This window comes from Ochotona princeps, chromosome 10, assembly GCF_030435755.1.
Source record: "Ochotona princeps isolate mOchPri1 chromosome 10, mOchPri1.hap1, whole genome shotgun sequence".
NCBI classification, from domain to species: Eukaryota; Metazoa; Chordata; class Mammalia; order Lagomorpha; family Ochotonidae; genus Ochotona; species Ochotona princeps.
In genome coordinates, this window is record NC_080841.1 from 17,286,220 (window position 1) to 17,304,141 (window position 17,922).

The 17,922-nt window shown below is 47.9% G+C and overlaps 1 protein-coding gene across 3 annotated transcripts; it reads left to right on the forward strand.

Moving 5' to 3' along the window:
• Window positions 1-836: 836 nt before the first annotated feature.
• On the forward strand, window positions 837-7,215 carry IL19 (interleukin 19). Of its 3 annotated transcripts, XR_009246152.1 has the most exons (7): window positions 837-1,169; window positions 1,287-1,352; window positions 4,106-4,258; window positions 5,142-5,216; window positions 5,455-5,547; window positions 5,718-5,810; window positions 6,715-7,215. XR_009246152.1 is itself a non-coding variant. In XM_004578690.2 (5 exons), exons 1-5 carry the CDS (start codon window positions 1,026-1,028, stop codon window positions 6,808-6,810), a joined length of 534 nt encoding a protein of 177 aa, XP_004578747.2. In that variant the 5' UTR covers window positions 837-1,025; the 3' UTR covers window positions 6,811-7,211. The 3 variants fall into 3 exon arrangements, 1 of the variants encoding a protein (XP_004578747.2); XR_009246151.1 differs by having other exon boundaries at window positions 5,455-5,810; XM_004578690.2 differs by lacking the exons at window positions 5,455-5,547; window positions 5,718-5,810 and having other exon boundaries at window positions 6,715-7,211.
• Window positions 7,216-17,922: the final 10,707 nt, after the last annotated feature.

Consider the following 17,922-nt stretch of genomic DNA (forward strand, 5'->3'; position numbering starts at 1 on the left):
GGACTTCTCACTATGTCTACCCTTGCCATCATGATTCCAGCACACACAGCTGCAAGTGACAGTGTTTGGTGGGCACTGTGGAGGGTGCTGGGCAAGGGCTGGTCAAGTCCCTTGTATGGTCCTCAGACTCACTTAGCAGGCTGAACTCTGTCCATGAAGCTTGTGCTAGTAGGAAGGGGGATGTCAGAGAAACAGAGTGCAGTCAGCTGGGTGGTCACGGATTGTGCAGTTTACTCTGTGCATTGTGGGATGCCACTTAGAGTGGGTCAAGGCAGAGGTAGTGGGACAGAGACAAGAAGAGTGAGATGCTTAGAAGAGGCAACAGTCCTGCCTAGGAGGAAGCTGGCTGCAAGTTGTCCCTGTCACACTCTGGCTCTAGGAGGAACAGACATGAGGATGCCAGCATGGACTTTTCAGGGGTTAGGGAGGTACCTTCTGTATCTCCTCACCAGGGGGTAGGAGGTGAAATCTGCCGAGCTGGCTCTCAAGCACTGATTTTAAGTCACGACACATAGAGAGATGGTAAGTGGAGGGTGTCTTCTATTTTGGGGGCAAACATTAAAAAACAAATGTGGTTTTATGGTTTCTCAGATCTGTTGCCTAATTCCTAGGGCATTTTTCCTATTTAACTTATTAAAAACAATGCTTTTCACTCCTGTTGACAAAGTGAGCTCTGTTGAGTCATAGAAGACAGTGATATAGAAGACAGTGACATGAATCTGCTTGCTGGGGCCAGAGAGAGAGAGAGAGAGAGAGAGAGAGAGCAAGCTGCATTGTGCCCTGGAGGGGGCAGATGAGGAGGGAATAGGGGGTGTGGGGAGGGCCAGGGCTCACATTTGGTTGACTCAAGGAAGAAGCAGGAGGCAGTTGCCCCTGGAGCTCCACTGGCTGAGGTCTTAAGTCTCCTCTTGGCTTCCCCCTGAACTGCCCTTTGTGGTCCCCAGGGGAAGTAGATGAGGGGCCCTATCTTCATGGCTCTCTTCTCTGCAGGCTGGGCAGCTGATGTGCACCCCTGTCTGTAGGACATGAAGGCACATGGTGTCCCCCTCTGGCTCCTGGGCGTGATGACCATCCTATGCTTAGGGTACAGCCGTGCTCTCAGGAGATGTCCCATCTCCATGGACATGTACCACCTGCAGCAGAGTTTCCAAGACATCAAAAGAGTCATGGTGAGTATGGGTTGAGGTGAGGGGTGGGCAGGGGCTGTGCTAGCTTCTCTCAACCGACTGCATCCTGGGAGGACAGGATGTTCATACTCATGTGTCTGCTCTTGTTTCCCCATGCAGCAAGCCAATGATACCTTTCAAAACATCACTGTCCTGTCCACCCTGGAGAACCTGCAGAGCATTAAGGTATTGGCTTGTATCTGCTCTTTCCTGCCTCATCATCCTTATAATATAATGGCCCTGGGCTGAAAAAGAGGTTTGCTTCCCACCTTTTCTTGTCCCTAAGCTCTGGCTACTTTAACTGCTCAGGATGGCATCTCACGTGTGGGAGTCAGGGAGTGCTGGGATTCCCAGGATTTTGAAAAGTGCCACCATCCTATAGAGATCTTGGCAATGCTGGATGCTTAGTATGGATGAATTTTGTGGCATTGGAAACATGTTTGTGTATGTGTGTGTTGGGGGGTAATTTTGGAAAGAATGTATGCATTTTGACTTAAAAGCTGAGAATAATTTTGATCAGTGGATTCACATGGGACATAGGTGTAACACTAGTGGAGGTTGAACTTAAGTCAGGAGCAGTGAGGTGACAGGTTGGTGATACAAAGGACAAACAGGTGAGTGGGTGGGAAAATGGAGGAATAATACCTTGGGGTCACCTTACAGAGATCCTTGAATACCAGTCTGGGTGCCTGCTGTAATTAAGGTGGTGGTTACTGAATGCTTTGAGCTCCAAGCTCTGTGGCCACAATGTGTCCATGCCCAGTGAGGGTCACTGGGGAGGACAGTGGTTCAGCTATGCAGACAGGAGGTGCACCTCACCAGGGAATAGTTCATTTTATAGAAGAAGACATGAGGGGTGCTTTTGCTTATTTCATTAGCAACAAAGAGGTGAAGATAGAGTGAGAGAGGGAGCTCATTGAACTTCTGATTCACTCCCCAAATGTTCACATTGACCAGGGTTCATCCAGGCTAAAGTTACAAGCTCTGAACTTCCTCTGGATCTCCCATGGAAGTGGCAGGGACCCAAGCATCTGAGCCATCATCCATTGTCTCTCAGGTGTGCCAGCAGGGGAGTTGGACTGGAAGTGGAGCTGCTGTGATTCCAACTGGCACCTCAATATGGTGGTGACTTTGACCCCTGAACCACAACGTGGACCCCAAGAAGTGACTTTAAAAGTGTGAGCATCTTGAGTTGGGCAGTGGTAGCAAGCTAAATCGTCTGTCAGTAGTCCTGGCATCCCATAAGGGCACCAGATCATGTCCTGGTTGCTTTACTTTCCATCCACATCACTGCTTATGATCTGGGAAAACAGCAGAGGATGGCCCAGGTCCTTGGGCCCCTGAACCCTAATGGGAAACCTGAAAAGAAACTCCTGGATCCTAGCTTTGGATCAGCTCAGCTCTGGACATTGTGGCCATTGGGGGAGTGAGTGAACCAGCAGATGAAAGATCTGTCTCTGTTTCTCCTTCTCTCTGTAAAATCTGCCTTTCAAATAAAAATAATAAATGAGTAAGTAGAGTTCCTCTAGTCCTTGAGAATCTTCTAGAAAGATCTGGTTTTTCAGGAATCTATGTGATGGAGTGGTAAGTTCCTGTTTTCTTAGCAATCGAAGCATAGGTCAGGGAGACCTCCACAATTCTTCCACGCAGTGACTCATTGTGGCGGTTAGATGTAGCCACTTAGTAAACACTATTCTTAACTAACTCCATTTGAGACTCCCGAGATGGCACAGCTGGAAGGAATGCTGGAGACTACTATTTTCAGATGAGCACTTTCAAATAAGGACATGGAGATGTTGGGTGGAAGAGTGACTCATCTGTGACTGAGTCAGAAATGGACCCCAAAGTGTGGGGTCCATCTCCAGGCTTTCTGTTTCCCCAAGCTGCAGTGCAGTAAGGCAAGGCATCAACAGGGATTCAGATCTTCATCCTCTTTCCCCTCTCCCACTTGCTCTTGGCTCTTACTCCCATCCTTTGCTCTTATCTGTGACTTTTGCTAGTGCCACAATTGTTGATTATCTCAGAGGTGGATTAAGGGAACCTGCAGTAGCAGAGGAAGGAGAAAGGTTTAGAATTGCAAATGGAGTTTGAAGCCATGTAGGAAAAGTACTCCTTGGGGGCAAGAAAAAGACATTGTTTGTTTAATGATAATAAAGGCAGAGGCACTGTCCCTTCTGTGAACCACTGCTTGCTTAGACTTAACAGTAAACCTTCAGCAGAGTTACCCACTGGCACTCCAGGACAGGCAGAGTGCCAACTGCTAGTCAGAAAGTATCTGATTAGCTTCTCTGGGACTCAGGAGCCTTCTTTGAGAATTGAGCGCTGTGCAGGCTGAATACTTCCCCAAGGCTGTACCCAACACCTCAGGTGTCAGTCTACATTATCATTCAAGTGCTCTCTGGGATTTGGGAAGGAGAGACAGGAAGGGAGCCCAGCACTGCAGTCTGCGGAAAGCATGCTCGTTACTGAGGAAGGTATGTGTGCGAAGTACAGGGTGTACGGCATGTGGCAGCCGTTGAGTGGAGGTGCATGCAGGATGCAGCAGCGGCCAGCTTCAACCTCTGAATGTGAGGGAGCATTTTCCAAGAAAGCTGCCTGGCCATCAGCCCTCTTTTGGGGGAGACGCCCAGTTCCTGGAAGGATATGAGCAGAAGTCAGCGAGGCCATGCTATGGGTGCTGGCCAGAGAATTCTAATCCCTGACTGACTCCTGGCCTCATCCTGGGATATCCTATCTGTGGGCCATGCAGAAAGAGGGGTCAACTGGAGCTCTCTCCTCCTCGCTTTGGCTCCAGTGGCTTTGATGTGGTAAGAGGGGAGGAACGTTCTGAGACCATTATGGATTTTGGAAAATGATTTTCAGTTCTCTGCCCTAGTGCTGTCTACACTAGGCAGATAACAAGAACTGGCGCTTCTGGAGTTTCTGTTTTGTGTCTGTAGCCACTGGATGTGTGCTGCGTGACTGGGCACCTCCTGGCATTCTACGTGGACAGGGTGTTCAAGGATCATCAGGAGCCGGATCCACACATCTTGAGGAAAATCAGTGGCATTGCCAATTCCTTCCTCTACATGCAGAAGACAGTTCAGCAATGTGTGAGTCACTGGGTTGGGATTCTAAGCTTCTGCTCCATGTCTGCCCTGGGGAGAGCCCGGGACGTTCTGGCCCCAGCTGGCCTTCTAAAAGGGGCCTGGAAGCAAAGGAAATCCCCTGCTCCATCCTTCACCCACAGGCAGGAGGCCTCTTGCACAGTCACTTTTCTCCCAAGGCCCACTGACATCTCCTGAGATGTTGTGGGGTGACCAGTGCACATACACCTTGAGGTGGCTCCTGTGGCCTGGGGAAGAGATGAACCCAGTTTTACCCATTGCTTCTGGCCTCAGGGGGTTTCCAAACCAGGTCTAGTCTCTTGATAGAGTCTTGCCCTAAGGCTCACAGAAAAACCCATTATGAGCTAGTAAAATCAAACATTGGAAAGGAAAACAAAACCAACAAAAACTTTGAGTGTGAGAAAAACATGATTCTAGCTCCATTTCTGCTGAGCATTTCCTCTGTAACGTTGTGGCAAGTGAGTTCATCTGTCTGGGGCTTACAACCTCAACTTGCTACAAAGGGTGATGGCTGACTGTCATCTGGCCTATTTACACTATCATGAGCATGAAATCTAATGGATTCGTGTAACCAACTAATGAATTAATTAACCCAACTTTTTCCCCTTACCTTGTGGGATGTTATATTCAGAGGGTGCAAGACAGAGTTGGTTTCTGCTCTGCTAGTACTGATGGGCTCATGAGCTGTCCAGGCAGAAAAAGCAAAAAGCAGATGGAGTCCACAAACTGGGACTACTTCCCACTGGCCACTCCCAGCTGAGTTTATGCACCTGGCTCATGCTGTGGGAGGGTGGAACATGACAAGTTCTCATGTGGGGACATGGCAGGCTGGGAAGCTCCTCTGACAGGTGCTGCTTGTCCATCACAGCAGGTGCAGAGACAGTGTCACTGCAGGGAGGAAGCCACCAACGCAACTCAAATTATCCATGACAACTATAATCAGGTAAGGTCATGATGAAGAGGGGGCATTGAGAGTAGGAGCCTGATTGAGAGGGTGTCAACCCTTCAACCTCCTCCTGACTCAAATTCACTGCTTTGCTCAGCTAGTATCAAGTGAGGACCTTTCTACTTGTGAGCCAGTGCAAAGAGTGTGTAGATTTTGCCTAACTGGCTAATTCCCCGGGCTTTCCTGCTCCATTAACCCTCTACCACATTAAAAAGTTTATCATTATGTTTGACAGGGAGAGAGGGAGAAAGAAAGAGATCTCAACTACCAGTTCATGCTCCCGATGCCCACAGTGGCCACAGCTGGCAACTCATTTCAGGTCTTTCATGTGAGTGTCAGGAACCCAGTTATTTGAGCCATCACCCACTGCTCCCCAGCATCTGTATGGGCAGGAAAAGGTGGAGCAGGGAATTGAACTCAGGTACTCAGATGTAGGTACCTTAATCAGTATCCAAACTGCAGCCTGCCTCACTGTTTCCTTGTGCTCTCACATGGCAGGCCTAACCTGGATTACTGTCTGGGGACAGTGCGCTGCCTAAGATGGGGACGTTGCTGAGGGAGCAAAGAATGGCTATGAGCGGCATGCTTTAGGTACCAGGCATGGGTCTGGGAATGTGCTGTGGTCACTTCCCGGCCTCAACACTGTATGTGCTGAGGTCTTCAGCTATGGATGCTGGTGCAGAAGCTGTTTGTGCCCTGTGTCCCCTGAAGACCTGGATACCAGGCAGATTCTAGCTTCATAGGTCTTGGTCAAACCCTGGATTTTTGCATTCAAACTCACCCCTGCAAGAACCAATGTTTTGATGAGGTTGAGGTTCGCTCAGAGCTCTGCTTCTTTGTTGGGGAGGTTGAGATGCTAGGACAGCAACAGCTAATAGTCTATAGTTGCTGCTATGAGCCAGGTACTGTCTAGGCACTCAAGAAATATTCACAGTGATCGTTCCCAACAAAGGGATGAGTTTCCTGTGATGGGAATAAGAAGTCAGGAAACCAAGGCACATCAGGGTGGGTGAGACCAGTTCACACTGCAACCAAATGGCGAGTGCAGGATTAGCTCCCATGAGGGCTGGTTCCACAGGATATGTCTTGAGACCTACCACCTCCCTCTGGGCTGTGGGGGAAGGAGGCAGAGTGAATCAGGTCATGTGGGCTCCAGTTCTAACTCTGGGGCACTCTCATTTCCTGAGGTTGGACAAGACCATGTCAGATGGGAACATCAAGCATCAAGGGGATTAAGACTTCCTGGGAGAAGAGGGACTAATGTGAGAAAGATGCTAAGCCAAGGGCTGGCCCACCAGTATTGCTGTTTTACTTAGAAGAAGCCAGCACTTACTTACATCTGCTGATTTATGGAATGAAATTCTAGGATTATGCTGTGCAAATACATTCCATGAATGAAAAAGAACCCTGTGGGGACCACACTACGGGGTGAGTGTTTGAGAGGGCATGCGGAGTCTGGGACAGCAGGTGCTGACTGTGGCTTCCTTGGTTTCAGCTGGAGGCCCACTCAGCTGCCATCAAGTCACTGGGAGAGCTTAATGTCTTTCTGGCCTGGCTTAGCGAGAATCACCAAGACAGCTCTGCAGCCTGACACCGGGACAACCACTTGATCACTCCACCGTGAAATTTCTTGGGGCAACAGCTGATCTGGAAGGGGGAGGAACATGAGGCAGACCCCCTCATGCGTATCCCAGCATCAGGCTTTTGGGAGAAGGCCTCCTGTTGACTTTGAGCTGTCACTCTGCGGTTTGGAGGTTGTAGGGGACCACTGGAGCCAAGCAGATCCTGCTCTGCAGTTGAGGATCTTATGACTGGTCCTAGGTTGCTGGATCCCCCCTAGCCCTACCAGGTGCTCCAGTGTCATATTTATCACAGTATATGTCTTTCCAAGGTCCCGTGAGCTGGCCCTGGAGGACAAGGCCCACTCCCCCGTAACTTATTGTGAGGTTGTTGATCCCGCAGGATGAGAGCTCTGTGTTCCCCTGTGGTGCACACTGTCCTGATTAATCTTAATAAATGCTGTTTTTTTTTTTTTTTTTTTAACCTGTGAGTAAAACCTGTGAGTCTTGAATGGAGAAAATCAGGAATGAAAAGACATAAGGAAATGGAGAGATTGAGTGCCACCTGCTGTAAGCTGAGTGTCTTCATCACTGGAACAAATTTTCTGAGGCCAAGTAACTTCAGAATGAAAAGAGGCTTGTTTAGCTCATGCTTCTGAGCTTCAAGGGCATGATTCTAGATCTGATTCACATTCAGCCCTTAGGGCAGGTACAGTTACACACAACCTTCATAGCGGGTATAGTCACACTCAGCCCTTACACGGGTGTAGTCAACCTCAGCCCTCACAGTGGGTGTAGTCACACTCAGCCCTCACTGTGGGTGTGCTCACACTCAGCCCTCACTGTGGGTATAGTCACACTCAGCCCTCACTGTGGGTGTAGTCACACTCAGCCCTCACTGTGGGTATAGTCACACTCAGCCCTCACTGTGGGTGTAGTCACACTCAGCCCTCACTGTGGGTATAGTCACACTCAGCCCTCACTGTGGGTGTAGTCACACTCAGCCCTCACTGCGGGTGTACTCACATTCAGACCTCACAGTGGGTATAGTCATACTCAGCTGTCACGTTGAATGATTTTAAAAACAGCTTACTTTCGGAAAATCCACTTGGCATGCTAGGAGAATGGGCTTAGCTTCTTCCCAGGAGCAGCACCCTTGATGATCCCAACACTTCACACTCACAGTCCCCTCACCCTCCACCTAAGGGCAGTTCTTACCACCACGTCTCACACAGTCACACCCAAGTGTTTGACATGGGTATCCCTGAGAAAGAACACTGTCAGTTAGCCATACCTACATTGTAGCACCAGGTCTCTGACTTCCCCACCCAGGTCCGCCAGGCCATCCAAAGGTGGCCACAGTCCTCTGACTGACCACTAACTCCTTCCTGCATCACTCCCATTGCTGATGTCTCTCCTCACATTTTTGTCTTGTCTCCTTACAGATTTTCCCTGCCTTGGTTGCCATTCTTTTCTTTCTCACTATTCCCAGCCTAGATAGGTCTCCCCAACCTGATCTACCCACCGGGAATTTACACCTCGCTAGGGTAGAATGTGTTTCTGAAAGGAATAAGCTTGTTATAAAGATGAAAAAAAAGTTTAAATTTAAATTCTTTTTATTATTATCATTTAATGATGCAGTTCCATAGGCCCTGGGATTTCCCTTATCCCCTCTCTATCCCTCCTACCCCCCTGAGTTCTCCTATATCATTACTATAGTATAGTTCTTCATACACAGTCATATGTCCATCATTGTGGGCATGGACAAAGGCAGAGAGTCCAGCAGCCTATTGTCAAGATATAGTAAACAGTTTCATTGGGAGTCCATCATTGTTTGGAAGTAGAGATGCATACTGCATTGTATCCTCACATCTGGATATAACAGCCTCCATTACACAGTTACTATACATCCCCTTAAGTAAAAAGCCACAAAACAAAATCAGCAACAGGAAGAAAAGAAATGAACAACACCATGAAGTTAAATAACATGCTACTGAATGACTAACGTGTCGCCGAAGAAATGAAAATCAAGATCTTTCTTGAAGAAAATGATGCTACTCTGTGATCTATGAGTCATTGAAGAATTTAATCAGAAGAAAATGTTTTGAAGAGGTGAATCTAACAAAAGAAATCAAAATCCATGAGATATAGTTTCCACTGATCTTTGTTGGTGAAATGTGTCTCCTGTAGGGAACAAATAGATGGGTTTTGTTTTTTAATCTAGTCTACTAATCCATGAAATTTGATTGATGAGTTTAAGCCATTTACATTCAGGGTTAATATGAATGAGCGGTCAGGAGAACATCTTGAAGTATCATTTGTAGGGAAGGTTTGGAAGAGACATATTCTTTTAACTTTTCTTCACTGTGGAAGAATTTTATTTCATTTTCAAAGACAAAAGAAAGCTTTGCTGAGTACATTATCCTGGGCCAACAATTTTTGCTTTTAAAATCTGGAGTATGTGGCTCCATTCTCTTCTTGCCTGGAGAGTTTCCTGTGAGAGATCTCCTGTGAGGTTAATTGGCATTCCTTTATATGTCAGTTAATTTTTTTTCACATGCACATTTAAGGATCTTTTCCTTATGTTCGATTGAAGAGAGCTTGATGATCATGTGTCTTGGTGAAGATCGCTTTTGATCAAGCCTGTTGGGACTTCTGTGCCCCTCCTGGATGTTGTTTCCCAATTCTTTCTCTAGATTAGGGAAATTTTCCCTTATTATTTCATTAAATATATTTGTAAAACCAGTTTCTCTTTCTGCACCTTGTGGGACTCCCACAACTCTTATATTAGCCCTCTTAATAGTGTCTTTCGATTCTTGAGTCCTTTTTTTGATCTGATTCAGCTCTGCTTCCAGCTTTTTGTTTGCTTCCTTCTGATGATAGGAACTATCTTCTAATTCTGAGGTTCTTTCTTCTGCTTGCTTCATTCTATTTTGGAGACTCTCCACTGTACTTTTAATTTGCTCCACTGTATTCTTCATTTCTGATATAACATCTTTCATTTGATTCATTTTCAGTGTGACATATTCCTTAAATTCCTTGAATATCTGCTTTAGTTGTTTCTCATTAAGAAGTTTTATAACAAGTGTTTTTGGATTCTGTGTCCTCCATTTTCTTGATGTACTCCTCAAACTAACTCTGAGGTTGGCAAAAGGTTTTGCTCCTTTGCAGGGGAGTCTTCAGTAATATTCATTGTTCCTTTGTCTCTTCTTTTGCTCTTGGTCATTGTACTTCTGGTTATTAGATTTTTCTCTTTGCGGCAGGTTTCTAAGCTGTGTCACCCACAGGTCTACAGTTCGATTTCACTTATTGCAGTTGGTACACAACTCTTTGCTTGCAGCCACTTGTGCCATTCCCTCCAGCGAGTTCCAGGTCTGGGTTCTTATGTTCGATTTCCACCATGGTCTCCATAGCCCCATTTCCTTGCTCACCAATTTCCACCTCCTGTGATCCCATGCTGAGGCTGCACTGTTGTCTGTACAACATTTCTCCCACTTCTAGTTGGAGCAGGTCCCAGGATTAGGGAGACACCAGGTGTCCTATACAGCTAGTTTGTTGGTGGTGTTGATCTTGCCAGAACCTGTTGGTTGTTTGATTTGGGTGCCACATGGACCTATTTTGACCTGTACGATGCCATACTTGGTATTATTTTCCTGTGGGATCAGTGCAATGCAGTGAGCTCAGTGATTTCTCGCCGAGCACAGCACATGCGCAGTTTACTGTTGTCCCCTGTTGTGGGCTGAGGAGTTGATTTACATTCCTTAAGTGGAGCACTCAGGTATTGAGCCTAGGGCAGTAGCACTTGGCCTTTCCAGACTCTTTGGCATCCTATTGTCCTGATAATGGGCTTGGGGGAAAGAGGATATAATATGGTAATAAAGAGGCTTAGGAGCAGATGGCTCCCAGCACTTCTAACACCATGATGGTCTCCGTGTGTGGGTGCTTTTCGCTTGGACATTCGCCGTGCCTACTATGCCGGCTCAGCTAGCCGCGACAGTCCCCTGCAGTCCTAAAGCTTTTGCCACATTGTGCAAAATGGCGCCTGACTTACCACTACTTCAGTTCTTGATTTGCTGGCTGTCAGGTCTGAGAGCTACCCAGACCTGTCTTGGGTGGAACCTTGTAGAATGCCACGTTGATGCAGTTCGCTGAGCTAGAAATGATTTTATTCCCAGCTCAGTGTATGCACAGTACTGTCCATAGCTCTTGCCTCCTTAAACTGATATGGCTGTAGGGGGCTGACTGGGCTGTGAAATCCGCCCTGTTTCCTCACTGCCCATCTGGGATCTGCCACTCTGTCTCTGCTCCTGGTCAAATCAAACAGACCAGCAGGATGGGTAGTTCTTTGGGTTCACCTCCTGAGCTTCCCCAGTGAAACAGCCTTCCCACTTGGTTGCTTGTGGAGTTCCTGCTGCCAGGGTGATCTGGATCACCACTCACTGAATGCCGCTGGAATATCAGTCACTGCAACACCACACAGTTGTTTTTCCTGCTTTCCTGTGTCTCTCAGTCTCCAGGTACTAGAGAACTCTTCTATTCTGTCCTCTCCTGTTTTCTGAAATGTCTCCTCTCTGCTTCACAGTGGCTAATATTTCTCCATCCATTTAAACATGTCCTTACCCGATTCTGCCTGTTTGATTCTTAGAATATGAAAATTTAATAAACACAGCCCACAGGTAAGGGGAACTCTGGTAAGAGGTCCAGTGCCAGTGAACACAGCCAGACACCTGGGTGGACACTGCCTGGATGATGCAGATCACAAACACCTTCCTGAGCAGCTGATGCACACGGAGCAATTCCTGCTTGCCATGTGTAGGTGTAGCACTTCCTCTTCTATACAAGGAGATATTAACAGCATTCTCCAAGGGTTGCTGTGAGCATTAAGGCCATCAAGGGCCTACAGAAGCCTCCATACAGTAGATGGCTGCATGTAGAGGGAACTGAGACAGGAGCCACACCCTAGTTCTATGGCACTCTACATATAGGATCTCATTCACACCTGTGAGGAGGCCCAGCAGCTGGGAGATTTTGACCCTCCGTGGTCAGCACAGGCATCTAATGCCCTAAGAGGTGGAATGTACTTGGCCAAGGTCCTACAGTTAAGGGATGGCAGATCCAGAAAGTGAGTCAGACCTCGTCTTCCTGGTACTGATGCTCTCCTCCTCTGGGGGGAATTTATTTGGCTTGCTTGAGGCTGTATAATCATGTGGGATGAAGGCCTTATGAGGGCCAGCAATGCATATGGTTAACATCAGCGGTGCTGACAGGGACTCTAACCTACTGCCTGCAAAACGAATGAAGTTGTCACAAATTTATGGACTGAGACAGAGTGAAGGATCAATTCTGAATGTGCCACAATGTCCCAGGCTGGCTGAGAGCCCAGGCTCCTCCCATTATGCTCGAGAAAGCATGCTCAGGACAGCTGTAGAATCGAGGCTGAGTGGGAAAGAGGGTAGGCTCCAGTGTGAAATGTTGACCTTACCTGTCATGACAGTCTACTAAGGCTGAGACTCAGTTTCCCCATCTGCATAATGAAGGGGGTACCTGTCTGGTGGAATTGTCATGAGGATTCGAGATGGCCTTCCCACAGTGCCTGGAATACAGCAAGTGCTCCCTAAAAGCGATGGTGGTGGTGACTATTCAATAACACTCAACTTTTCATATCTTGCTTCTTGTAAAACATTGTGATTGGAACACATCTTTTCCATTAGCCACTGAGACAACACAAGAAGCCCAGCCCCAGGTCTACAGATCCTGATGTACAATCTTTTCAGAAGGCAGATACTTCACTGTCTGCAAGGCTGGCTGGCCTCAGGCAGCCTTCCTGATTCTCCCTGCTGCCCAGGCACCCCTGCAGCAGGTTGGCCAAGTGCTCACCCATGGTAAATTCTTCCAGTGACTCTCTCCAGAAAGGTGCTCTGTTTGACATCGTAGAATGTCACCATTAACTTACAAACAATTGGCTCAGTAACTGTCTACTGAATGAATGCATGCATGCAGGCTGCAAGGGCAGCCCCAGCTGTGTAGGCAGCGTCCCCTGGCAGGAAGCCCGTGGCTTTGTTTCTCTGCATTGGGAATTTCTCAGGCTTCCTCTCACCCTTCTATCACTTAGAACCTCTCTTCATTCTATTTCCATAATCCTCAGCTTCCCCGTGCCTGGTTTGCTTGGTTTTGATTTTAATTTGCTGCTGGTAACTGTCTTAGGGACCTTAATTCCACACCCTGGAGCCTGAAGGTCAGTGGCGCCCATCGAGCTCCTGGGTAAGCCAGACCTCCAGCCATCATACTCACCTGGACCTTGTTCACCTGGGAGCGATGCAGGGTTTGGGCCGTTATCTGCTCCAATATGGTGGCAACAGTAGCAGCACTTTTCCTCTTGGGTAGGGGATTCTCAGTTTTCCAGACCAAAAGCCCCATGAGTGGGGAGAAAGAACTCCAGATGGACTAATTTCAGTTATTCATCTCTCTAGAGCCTACAAAGCATGTCCCATATCTCATCCAAGAACGGCAAGGAAAACTGTAGGGGTTGCTGAGGCCGAGTATAGTGTCCCTTTGGGAGTTCCCCTGGGATGGCCACTTTGTGACAACTCTGATGCTAAAATTGATGTGCTGTGGAAGCTGTTGGACATCAGTGAGCTTGATCTTTCTGCAGGGAATCAGTGAGGAGAAGTGAGTTTTGAACTAAGTTAGGGAAATGCATTGGTAAGCAAGTCTTTTGAGTTTCTGGGATATGTACAGTGTTGAGCTGGATTCTGACTAGGTAGGTTGTCAAAGGAAAACAGTCATTGATTTTTAGAAGTAACTCAGCAATTAAGACACTTGCATCCCTTTCAGAGGCCCCTGGGTTTGAGGTCTGGCTCTGCTCCCTGTTGAGCTTCCCAGGGCACATGAGGCAGTACATGTTGGCTCAGGTACTTGGGTCCTGGCCACTCACTCGGGAAGAAGCATGGATAGATCCCTGGGCTTCTGGCTTTGATCTAGCCCAGCCCTGGCTCTTTCATGTCTGTGGGGAGTGAAGTAACAGCTGTAGGATCTCTGTCTATGCTTCTCTTGGTTGCTCTGCCTTTTGAATAAAAATAAATACAAACATTAGTTAGAGGAAAGAAACAAAAAGTCTGAGTGCAGTTGCGATGTTCACAGTTCATTGCAATGTGACTCATCTTCAACCTTCGTCAATGCCTACGCCTGAACTCTACCCAAGACCATCAGGGGCTCTGGTCTCGGGAATGGTGTTCCTTCCCACCCTGCCCTGGTCTTCCCACACCCCAGAATCACAGAAACGTTAGTCCTTCATGATCTTGCTCACACCTGATTTTCTCCCAAGAAGACTGTGCACATCTTCTCCTTGTCCCCCAAACGTTATTTGAATCCTCACATCCTTCCAACTGCTTTTGATGAACACAGTTTCTATATTTTTCTGGAAAAGTCCTGGAAGCCAACATCTGTCCCTTTATTCCTACAGTGAACCTCATTCTTCTCAGATGATGTGTCACAGTTGGGGTGCTGTGATCACCTACCCAGAGGCGTTTGTCCCTGTCATTACGTTGAAATTTCTTTCTAAAACACACACATGCACGCACACATACACATGCATGCACACACATGCATGCACATTCACACACATACATGTGTGCACACACACACATTTGAAACACAGAGAGACAGAGAGATGAGGAAACCATAGAAGCAGCAACAGCTAGTCAACTTTGGGGACCCATCTGCAGATTTGCTCCCCAAATGCCCACAATAACTGGAAGCCAGTGAATTTTCTCCAGGTCTCCCATGTGGGTGGCAGGAAGCTAATCATCCGAGCCATCACTGCTGACTCCTAGCATCTTTACCAGGAAGCTGGGGTCAGAAGTCAGTATTGGATATTGAACCAAGCACTCCGTCCTGGGACATGGGTGTCTTAGCTGACAACTTAATCAATAAGGCAAACATCTGTCCCATATCAGGGGTTTGGCCTGTGCAGAATGTTTCTCAATGCGTAAAAAAGATGAAGTAGAAGCCAGTAATATTAAGACATGTTGCCAAAGTATGGGAGTGACAAACTGGTAACATGCACATCTCTTCATCAATGCATTCATTAGCATGACCTAGTAAAAAGACTACTGGCTAGGGGCATTTCTCAGTAGTGATGAACATAAATGGTGCTTTGAGCTGAGACCCGCATGCTGTGACACAAAACTGCCTGCAGTTGCCCCCAAGATCACGTTGTTGATGCACTGTAGTGTGTATGTGCTGCCTGCCTCCAGAATGGGAGAAAATGCTTAGTTTTGGTTGGAGGGTGATGCAAAGCACAGATGTAGCTTCCTTCAGTCTGCCGACTCTCAGGTCAGAATTTCCTGCCCTAAAAGATGTATCTTTTCCATAATGCCCCAAAGTCCCTGGATGGGGAGCCTGAGAGACTTTGTCTTCTCCGCTTTGGTATGTATTGCATCACTCCAGCCCAGATGTTCCACACGGGAACATCTCCATGCTTGTGGATGAAGTTAAAGAGGACCAACTCATTACACACCTATTCTCTCAGGTGAGGAAATGGAATTCAAAGCTTTGCCTGGAGTTCCTGGCTCCCCATCCAGGGCAGGATTTGTGCCCTGGCTTGGGGCAGGAGAAGGGCAAATGCTTTGGAGTCTGGGCTATGTCAGCAGACTTCCGGATAGACAGGAGGTCAGCCAGTGGGGCTGGTCAAGCAGAGCGTGATGGAAGAATGCAGGAAAGGGAAATTACGTCACTGGTGCTTGCAGATAAGGAACTGAAAGCATTCACTTGGGAAGGCCAGAGGCTCTTCTCCTTCCTGCCTTGCCTGTTGCCCAGGCATAATTCCTAGCACTGCCAGCCTGGGAGTGGCAGAGGTCTGCTCACTTGCCTGTGAGCTGACTCTTAAGGTTCGTCGGCTTCCTTGCAAAGTGATGCAACCGGGCATGAGGCCCAGATGTCAGCCACGGGATGCCCTTGGCAGGCAAAACCCTGGGCTGCATGCTCAGGGCTTGCCATAGGAGAGGGAGTGGCTGGGTTTCCTTAGGGTGTCTAGAGATGGTTTCCTGTCCCAAAATGGCCTTTTTAGGAAACTGAGCTCGTTGCATAAATGCTTTCCTTCCTCTGCCCAGCTCATCTTTAGGATGCTGCTGGCATGTAGAGGCTGGCTCCCAGCGTTGAAACCTTGCTTTTCATGTTGGGTTGATATGCCCAGGAAACATACCTCACGTCACCTGCACAATTGCACCCCATTCCATTGCGTCAAGTGCTCACCAAGTGCCAGGCCCTTGCCATCATTCAAGGTCTCCTGGTTGGCACACAGTGGGCCAGCGACGTAAGAAGTCGTTGAATTTATTCTCCCACAATTTGCAAGGGAGGCAGGGATGTGATTGTCCTGAGGCTGCACAGCAAGGCAAGGGGAAGACTGCAGTGTGGATTTCTTGTCTGAACCCCTGCTCCTGGGCAGCCTGTCCCTGGTCATGGAGGATCTAGCTCCGACTTCATCTTTCCCTGCTCTTCTTCTGGAAAGCTGGCTCTGGTGCCACAAAGCTCTTGTCAGTCCTCCAGGCAGGCAGGTAGGGGTGCAGCCCTGGCTTGACTCATCCAGAGTACTCTGTCCCTTTCCCCCATGCCAGTGTCTGGGCTGCTGGGATCCTGCCCGTCCTTGGGGGCTCAGCTCCCACAGCCCATCGTCCTCCGGGCCCTGTGTGGTCACTGCCCCCTGCTCCTGCACACTTTCTGTCTACACACTCTGCAGCACAGGCTGAGCATCACTAATCTAAAATGCCCAACTTCAAGAGGCTATAGAATATGACATTCTCTGGGTACTGATATAAATCATGGCGGGGACTAGTGAATAGCTAACCTCAGAACACAGCTCATAGTCAAATGCAGCAGGCATGTTGGAAATATTGGGTGTATGTAAGATACGTAACATGTTTTATGCATGCATTTTATGCCTAGGCTTGCATTCCAATGCCAAGATACTCTATTCAGTATGTGCAAAAATTCCAAAATGCCAGAAAAATCTGAAATCCCAAACAACTCAGAGTCCAGGCATTTCAAACGGACTAGCTTCAGCTCATACTGGCCTTCCTGCTTTTTCTGCAGACCCATGCCTCATCACCTCCATATTGAGGGGCCAGCATAGGGAACTGATAGGGCAGCTCAGTAAACCTCATGGCAGTCAGCACAGTACCCACACACCATAGGCATTTAGCAGATAGATTTACTGGTTCTCTTCCCAAGTGCCAGGCAAGAGCTGGGCTGCACCAGACCCAAGCTGAGATAAGAACTCAATGTGGGCCTCACCCATGGGTGGCAGAAATCCACCTATCTGGCCCATCACCTGACCCAACATTTGTTGCCTTCCAGTGTGCCCACCAGAGGAAGCTGGAATCAAAAATACAGTGGGGCTCTAACTCCAACCCTGTGATGTGGAATGTAGGTGTTACGAAGGGTGTCTTAACCATTGCATCAAACATCTGCCTCTTCAGTCTCACTTTTTAAAGTGAGTCATCTACTGTAGAAGAGGCATTCATCATGAATTTTGCAATGCTGACATAGGGGAATGAATTCATCTTTTACCTTTTACCTGTCCTTAGATAGATTACTTAACCTCTCTGGATCATAGCTTTCCCGTTTACAAAGTGAGGCCATTTGACCAGAAACATGTAACGTCACTTCTTGTGCTAATGGTCCAACGGGGATAGTCTGTCATTTGATAAGGAAATTCTTGCTTTTGGAATAGAATCTGTACCTCAGAAGATCCTGGGCCCCTTGAACCTTCCTGGGAAAGATGCTGGGGCAAGGGAGCCCCAGGGTCCTCTCATTAGTAAATCAGAGCACTTGAGCTTCATGACAGAGCATGAAGGAGGAACAATGACAAATCAATCCAATCCAAGCAGCAGAAATGGGCTGAGTACTGACCAGGAGCTGGTCAGGATGAAGGGGAGCTATCAGGCCTGGGGGAGGTACAGATAAGTGGATGGAAGCCTATGCTTGACTGTGACACAAAGATGAGAGGTGACACTAGGGGAGGGCTCAGCTGCTCTTAAGGATGTCAGGGTGAAGGGAGATTAGGATGAGGCAGAGAAAGTTTAGTAGGGAAGATGTATTCAATTGTTGTGGGTACCGAGTGTAGTATGGAACCTAGCAGGTAGATT